This window comes from Hippocampus guttulatus, chromosome 23 (genome assembly GCF_054856545.1).
Source record: "Hippocampus guttulatus isolate MCC_2025c chromosome 23, RoL_Hgut_1.0, whole genome shotgun sequence".
Classification (NCBI taxonomy): Eukaryota; Metazoa; Chordata; class Actinopteri; order Syngnathiformes; family Syngnathidae; genus Hippocampus; species Hippocampus guttulatus.
The window spans coordinates 1,401,175-1,409,415 of record NC_141283.1 but is presented as its reverse complement, the minus strand read 5'-3'; the positions used below and the strand labels follow the sequence as shown (position 1 = coordinate 1,409,415).

At 47.6% G+C, this 8,241-nt stretch overlaps 1 protein-coding gene across 2 annotated transcripts in view; it reads right to left on the bottom strand.

Annotated features, from left to right (window-relative positions):
* The window catches only part of LOC147185623 (MAM domain-containing glycosylphosphatidylinositol anchor protein 2-like), a 91,194-nt gene continuing 82,953 nt past the window's right edge, over positions 1–8,241 (bottom strand). For both annotated transcript variants that reach the window (XM_086104321.1, XM_086104322.1), the window contains exons 15-18: positions 7,203–7,364; positions 1,985–2,115; positions 1,538–1,634; positions 1–670 (exon numbers count right to left, since the gene is read on the bottom strand). In XM_086104321.1, the coding sequence (XP_085960447.1) occupies positions 582–670; positions 1,538–1,634; positions 1,985–2,115; positions 7,203–7,364 (479 nt within the window). In that variant the 3' untranslated portion in view covers positions 1–581. The remainder of the gene's footprint in view (positions 671–1,537; positions 1,635–1,984; positions 2,116–7,202; positions 7,365–8,241) is intronic.

Here is an 8,241-nt window from a genome sequence, read left to right as displayed (position 1 = left end):
CCCCCCCAAAAAAAAAAAACAAAAAAAAAAACAAGCAACTGGCATCTGGTGCAAGGGGAAATGAAGATAAAGATACACAGAGAAAGTTCTGATTCAATTTCCTCTTCCAAAATGTCAGCAGCATTTATATTCTGCTGCCTTGCAAAGATATATCTATTTATATATATATATATATATATATATATTTATTTTTTAAATTCATATAACTTCATGAAATTGTTCTTGTGCTTTACAAACTGCCCCTCCTTCGATGCACCGCCAAAGTGAACCCTTTGTGCTCGTCTAGAGTCCCGCACCAAGGAGTGCCGCACTGTCATTCCCCCCCCCCCCCTTCAAAAAATTAGCACGTCTCTATTATTACTTTTTCTTCCATTTAAAAAAAAAAAATCACAGTTTAATGTCTTCGTTTCTGCCCCGAACAGGTATGCGGTCCACTAGGGCTTAGAGGGGAGGAAGAGGAGGGGGGGGGGGGCACCGTCGCCGCTTTCGGGATGCGTGAATCTTTGGTGACGGGATGCCGAGGGTACAGCTCACAGACGGCAGGTCTGAAGGTAAGCCTCTTGAGACGACGACCGGAAGGGTCACCTTTGGCCCTCCAGGAGGGTCATCACCACGGTGACGCACAGCAGCCATATATGCAGGGAAGTGGACTGAGCGATGGCACTGAGGTCTGGAAAGAAAAAAAAAAAAGGGAGCGGTTTTGACGGACGGACGGACAACCTTGCAAGCGAAACAAAAGCGGCGCTTCGAACTTCGCACTTCGAATCGAGTTTTGCATTTGGCGCACAGGTGGCATCGATGGAGCGACGTTCGCCTTTGGGCAGGATGAACCCCCGCCCATGAGGTCGCGTTGGACTGTTTTTCATGAACAGCATCAGCCACAAGTCACGATCCCTCCGACCACATTACATATTCCTCAAACGTTCTGCTCCTCGACCTCACATCGAGTCATGTAAGATTCATCAACGGCAGATTGAATTTTATAATTCATGGCGTCGTCGCCCACGCGTCCCCGAGGACCGACGACCACTCCCGGCAGCCCCCGGAGTGAATTCATTAAAAAAAAAAAAAATAAAAAATAAAAAATATTCAATCATGACAGATCATAAAATAAATACGTCACGTCGACTCAAAATTGCAAACTGATTTCTCCCACAATGATGAAAAGAGACGAGGACTCTCATTTTTCCATCAATTGTTAACGACACGAGAGGTGGAGATGTTTCTGGAGAAAAAGCTCCTTGGAGCATAAGGAAGCAAGATTCAATCAAAGTAGCGGCGTCACTTCTGCCTGCCCCAGATTACCTCTTCAATTTTCGGCCATTTTCTGTGCCCTACTTCTGTATTTATTTCTTTTTTTTAAACCTCCATGTGTTCACACTGCCCAATTACCGTCCCTTCCTTCGTTTGATTACAACACTGTTGCTACAGCGACCGGCTCATTTTCTTCCCCCTACGTAGACGCCGGCTAAAGTCCGGCAAATGTCGGTGATTCGTATTTGTACGGAGGGTGTCAAACATGGCGCCGCTACTCAACTGGGCGGCGGGTCTCGACACTCCCCTTCCTCCAACGTGACATCATCGATGGCGATGTCTCCCTCGATACCCGGTCCTCGGATTCCCTCGAGTACCACCTGGAAAAATGAGAGCGCGCAACTGAAAACGTTTGCGCATTTGTGTCAGTCCGCTCACAAGTCATGCCCGGCGCGTGCTCTTTTGATGCCCCGATTTCTATGAAAGTCGTGATTGTTGTTGAGGAAGTCTGATGAGGTGATACATCTCACCTGCACCTTTGTATGTTGGGGAGGAGCTAAGTTTAGCCTGGGTCGTTAGGAGAAGATAGAGTCTTTCATGTGGTTCATGTGGCATTTCTTCACAAATGAAGTTATGGCATTAAAATAATATTCAACTTTGATGACGATATGGTCGATTCACTGCGCTAACTGGGTGTGTAAAACATATTTAATGAAACCAGAGTTCTTACCTGAAACGACGCAGTCGGATGGACGCTGACTTTGGCCTGCTTCCAGCGCTCCCCTTGGTTGCCGGTTAGCGACCACACTGGCACATCAGAGCTGACCAGGCCCTTTTGCTTCACTAAGGCATTTAGCGTCCCTGGGAGGGAGAGGGGGGGGGGTGTCGAAAAAAAAATGTGTTTGTCACAAACAATGTCACTCAGCACTAAAAATTCGGGGCCGAGCGATGACAATTCCGAGAAGCGGCAGGATAAAATGACGCTAACTCTTTTCCTCGTAAAATGTGTGACAAAAAGGGTAAGAACAAGGCAAGCCGAAGAATTTTTCCTCACATTTGTCACAGTAGTTATCAGGAGATTTCCATCACACGGACGACAACTATTTCAACTTTCATCCAGACTAGACAATGATATGGCTTATGGGCTCGTTAACGGCACTGTAACATTCTCCAGCAGAGCTTACCGACCTATCAGACCTTTTCGGGCCCTTTGACGCATTTTTCATTTTGCTCAGATAGTCTCCCCTCTGTCGTGCATTTTCAATTCATTCCGCCGCTTCAACCGACATCCAAAGCCTCGTGGAGAAGGTCAGACTCAAGTCCTGCCAGGTGATACATTTTTAAGTCGGGGCTCTCGGAGCTCACATTAATTATTTGACACCTCATGAAATTATCACAACGTTAAAAGTAGCATTTAAAAAGAGTTTGGGAGGGGGGAAAACACAAAACTTTTCTTGCACAGCTTGACACATGGCCCCCGTCTGAAATCTCCAATTGACTGAGACCTCCTGACTTCATACTGCTCGTTACTTGGCTAGCCATTAAGTAGCACTGTAAACCCTTTCAATTTTATTTGCAATGATTTTATCGATCGTTGCATGAAGGGCTTTGTCACTAACCCGATAATAATGGATGCCTCCCCAACTAAAATACAATATTTGCCCCACGCATTCCATTTTCTCAAAAGCCGACGGTGCGCCTTATAATCCGATGCGCCTTACATAATAGGATCAATATGCTGATTTCTTGGACGGAGTATTTTAAATGTTCTATAAAGTGCTTCGTTACAGCTGTAGCGGTTGTGAAAGCGCAATACAAATGAATCTGTATTGTATTGCATTGTTTTCGCTTTAGCACAGCTCCATCCAGTGGATGCATAACGCAACTGCAGCCACTATTGTAGCTTCTATTCAATGTGCCTTATAATGCGGTGTGCCCTATGTATGTTTTTTTTTTAAAATAGACAGAAAATATTTTATTTTGGAAAAAAAACCCACACTGGAAGTGATAAGGGCGCATATGTCGCACAAACGACTCTTCATGGTGAGTTGCTCACTTACTCGACTTTGTTTTTCGGATGCCGCCGTCCCTGGCTTCACAACAAATTTCTTCTTTGAGATGTCATGCATTACAACCTAACGCGTTTGACACAATCTAACACTGTACGACTTTTGTCATAACACGTCAGCAAAAGCTCAACGTAAATAGTGGATGTGTATTTATTGGGGCAGATTAATGTGAATCAGACCAGGATAATTTAAAAAATAAAATTAAATCAACAACGCTGAGATTCTTTTGCGAAGACACCGCCTGAACCCGCCGTCTTCGCCTTAGTGAAACCTCTCGTCTGGCACTGCGCTTTGATCTGAAACTGGCAATGACGACACTGAAGTGCAACGGCATCACCCCACACGGATTGCGCTAGTTCTCTTTTTTGGCTCGGAGAAGTAAGCGGTAAGACGGCGGAACATGAGAAAGTTCGACTGTACGCTCTTTCACGGCAGCGATCTTCCCAGCGGGAGTTGAGCTCATGCGCACAACGCGACCTGCCGTTTTGACCTCCCTTGCGCGCCGACTTTCACCCTTTTTCACTCCGCGCCTTGCTTACCGCAGTCCCGAGCGAGGAACAGATCCCGAAAATGCGCAATGATCCAGCGTCCTTGCTAACAGAAGGCTTCCTTCTTGGCTGGCGGTGAGGTCAGACCTCCGCTCCGCGCTTTGCCACCGGCTTAATCCCATCAAGCGCGGGCACCACGGGCCGACTTTGATGTGCAGCCGGTTAAATGAAGCGTGACCCTAATTCTCAGGTAAGCCGCCCGCCAGCTAACGACGGAGGAGTTTCTTTTGGAGCCTTCCTGACTCGCCTCTCATCAGCAGTGTTGCGACCCGCAGCGCTGCCAAGTCACAAATTGAGTCAACCACACGACCCCCGAAAGAGCTTCTCAAAAATGGGATCGCAACACGGCTACATAGTACGGAGGGGCTTCGATTTATGACAGTCTGGGTGTAAGCGGTTTCGAGGTTACGGATGCCGAGCAATCAGATGCCCGGCGGCCAACGTGGCACAAGAAAGAAAGAAATAAACGGCGCCGTGCATTCCCAGAAAGCTTGATTTGGGTTTCATCTGTTCTCCGAAGCTTTTCCCAGATGGTCCGGCTTGGTCTCGGTCCTCCTTGCTAAAGATCAGTCATAATGTGGGGTCCTTTATAGATGGTCTTTCACTGATGCCGATAATTGAAGCCAGCGCACAGCCTTTGAAGCAGATTTCACGTGCCGGGTTGGAGTGATCGCAACGCTCCCGTGCCGGGTTTAGAGGCGAACCTCTCTTCCGACCTGAGAATCGGAGTACTAAATGGAGCTTGGCCGCAGAAGATCGGAGCTGGGCTTCACGTCCTTGACTTTTAGCCCATTCATCATAAAGCACCGCAGTCCGGGCACGGGCGCTTTGCCACAGACGAGCGGGGCAGGCAGGCGAGCGAGAATCTGGCCGGTGATCAATTTGAGCAAATTGGAAATGTCACGGCCGACTCATCTTCGGCAGGGGGCCCAAAGGAATTCTCATCTCGCTGCCTTCTCTCTTCCTCGAGCTCCTCCTCATCTCTCTCCAGATGTTCACTCTGGACCCTCAATCTCCATACTTGCACTTGTCCTTCCTCCTAACGTCAGCTGGACCCAAAAAAAAAAAAAATAAAATTCCCAACATCCACGGCAACGTGTGACCGGATCAACTGCCGGAGCATCGTCAAAGCGCCAAAACATTTGAAGATCGGGAAAAAAAGTCCACATGTACATTAACCTGCATCTTTTGACCTTGGAGGAGTTGTCTTAGTCCGATCATGACTAAAGTGTCAGAATGGGATTCCCGAAAGGCCGCTACTTTAGCTCAGAAGTATTTTTGGAAATATTCTATCACACTAACTACAATTTGAGTCAAAATTTTTTTTTTATTCTTGATGCCTGTGGAAGTAGAAGGGAGCTGGGTGAGGAACTAAGCGGTGGAGTCAGCCAAGTGGGTTGTATGTGGAGCAGAAGGTTGGGGGAAGCGAAGCAGGGTTGGAGGGTTGGGTGGGGAGGTTGTGGCAGCGATGCCGCTCGGGTCTCTCCAGAATAGCCAGCTAAATGCTGCCAAATGCTTGCTGCCAGCGTCTTATCGAGAGCGAGGAGGAGCGCAGACGTCAGCCCGGCGGTTGGGTTCAGTCACGATGGTGTTGCCTCGTGGGTTCGTCGTCTGTGCACCTTGCGTATTCTGCGTTTTGGAATGATTTTGATTGCACAAAAGCTTACGTGAGAGATTCATCGAAGGCGCTTATTTGTTATGTGGCCTTCGATCGGGCCCACGTTGTACCCCGCCTCTTGCGACCGAGTCGGCTCGGAGAGACTCCAGCTTACCTACGCTGTGACTTGATTGAGGACAAAGCTTTGTAGAAAATGGGAGGGGGTCCGTGTTAGATTCATTTGAAAACGATCAATGTTCATCGGCGTGAATGTGAGGGAACGGGAACGTCCTCTCCCTTGACTGTGCTTGACCGCATTTCTTAAAATGCTTTTTTTTTTTTTTTTTTTTTTTGTCGCCGGTCATTTTTCCACCCTGAAAAAAAACATGACGTGAAACTTCTAATTTTGATATTCAACACGTCTCATTGACATTTGAATTTAAAATACCACCCGCCCACTGAATAAATGCTTTCTTTTCTGTGGGATTTTTTAAAAAATAAAGCTACCACGAGTTAACCTTTTTACGAGTTGACCACCGTTGCCAGCACAGCTTTCTCTCCGAGACTGCTTTCCACATCACCTGGCTTCAAACTGATCTGACAAGACTTCATTTTCGAGTTTGTGAAGCCCATAAATGTCAGAGGCGGTGGTCTGGAACTTGGCAACACTTAACGGCATCCGTGCAAAAAAATAAAATAAAAGGAGTGGAGTAGTGGTCCTGAGGGTTGATAAAAACACCTGGTGGCTCTGGCACTGGTGAACAAAGGCCGAGCCAACGGCAGCGCCGGCGAGGCCTGAAGCGGGAGATGGTTGTCTATCCCACCCCCCCACACCCCCCCCTCTCCCTACCCGAACCATCACAGGACACACATAAAGCATGATTACATCCGTAATCTCCGCAAAGCTGCAAGCCGCTATGAGAGGTGTTCACTGGCTTAAACTGGCTGCAGTCATCACGTCTCTCCTTTTCCCCCCCGTCCATTGTACTTTGCATCCCGACGAGTCCGCGCCCTAAGCTCCGGGGGAGGTTTTACATTTTTATTTGGTTTGCGTAAAATACACCGTAAAAAGAAAGCCACTACATCGTGGGAGGATGGCGACGAGAAGGCGCTTGTCCGCCCCGCTTCCCCTCCCCTCGCGGTCTTCCATTGCGCAAACAAACAACCGCTCCATCACGACAAAGACGAGCGCACGAGCCGCGCGAGATGCGCAGGTGGCAGATAGCTTCAGGTTCGAGTGCAGTCATCCATCAACGCGGCCCTCAAAGCCCACCGCGATTTCTCGCGCTGGGTGAGTAACGTTCACTGTGGCGCTTCCTCATTAATTGTGTATACATAGACCGGAATGATAATTAAGGTGTGAGGAGCGACGATGCGTGTTATTGCATACATTAAGCTGGGAAGGGGGACACCTCGGAATCTCTTTAGGGGAGGACCATCCAGACGGTTGTTCAAGGTACAAACGATGTGCCGTTAGCACGAAATTCAGTTTGGCGTTTTGTGGCATCGGCCAATCAGGGAGATGCCGAAAGTGGCCGCTTTCAACAAAGCGTGGCTTCTTTAACTATTTTGGTGGTTCGACTCCCTGATAGACACGGCCGCCAAATCTCACATGAAACTGGCTGAATTTGGAAAAAAAAAAAGGCGGGAGACAATTTCAAAAGGTTCCGCGAACACGGCTGAGAAGCGCAATCCGTCTTTTCCAGCTCACCGATGACTGTGCGTCTTTCTTACCGATGTGTTTCCCATACATGTGGTAAAAGAAGCCAAAGCAGTAGGCTGGCGGATTGGTGATGCCGTAGGGGTTCTTCGGGACGATGTTGAAAAAGGGACTGACGAGCCGCGCCTGATCGCCTTCCTTCCGCGGCCTCGATGTTTCGATGTACATGTAGAAACCTTGAAGCAAAACCAACAAACAATTCGGAATTTGATCATTATTTTTTCAGAAGAGACAAAAAAAAACCCCACCCGAGCAGGTTTTGCTTGCGGACATTTTCTATTTTAGTGCCGTGTGACATTCAGCCGATTTCTTATCACTTTTTACGCACGCCGGCTATTTGCATTTACAACAGTCAACCACACAAGACAACTACTCTTCTTTAATGAGAGCCTTTGTCTGAAAGGTTTGCGAGTTTACTGCCATTATCGATCACCGGGCAGCCATGACAACAACAAGCTGAGGCTACCGAGCAGGCTCTACTCCCCACTTCCTCCCCGACAGCCAAAAATCTAATGGAATATCTCTCCGGGTTGAATCGCAGATAATTATTCTCAAAGAGGAACGGGGGCCAGTAATGAAATGCTGGACATTTTGAGACCATTAGGTGATTAGAGCGGATGCATTATTTACTGCTTCAGCTGCTGCCCCTGCTGCTGGAGTTGCACAGAATTCCGATCAGCGCACACTCTCAATTGTTTTTATCCTGTATTCATCTCCACTATTGGATACCTCACGACGAGCGAGCCGTATGCAAAACACCGCGCTTGGTAACCGAGGTAACCGCGGCCACAGAGGCGTGCAAGCTGCTTTGTGTTGCGTCGAGCAAATTGTTTTTTTTTTGTTGTTTTTAAATAGATGTATGTTTGGGGGAGAAAAAATTTATCATGTCCGTCAATGCTAATTTTATATCTCGCCAAATAAAATCACAAAAAGCTGCAGTGGAACCGCAATTCTCCAGCATCTTAAAGTGCATAAAATTCAGGTCTATCCAAAATATGCCTTCAATTTTTAATGTTCTTTTTGCAGTATAATTACTTAACGCAATGCGTATTT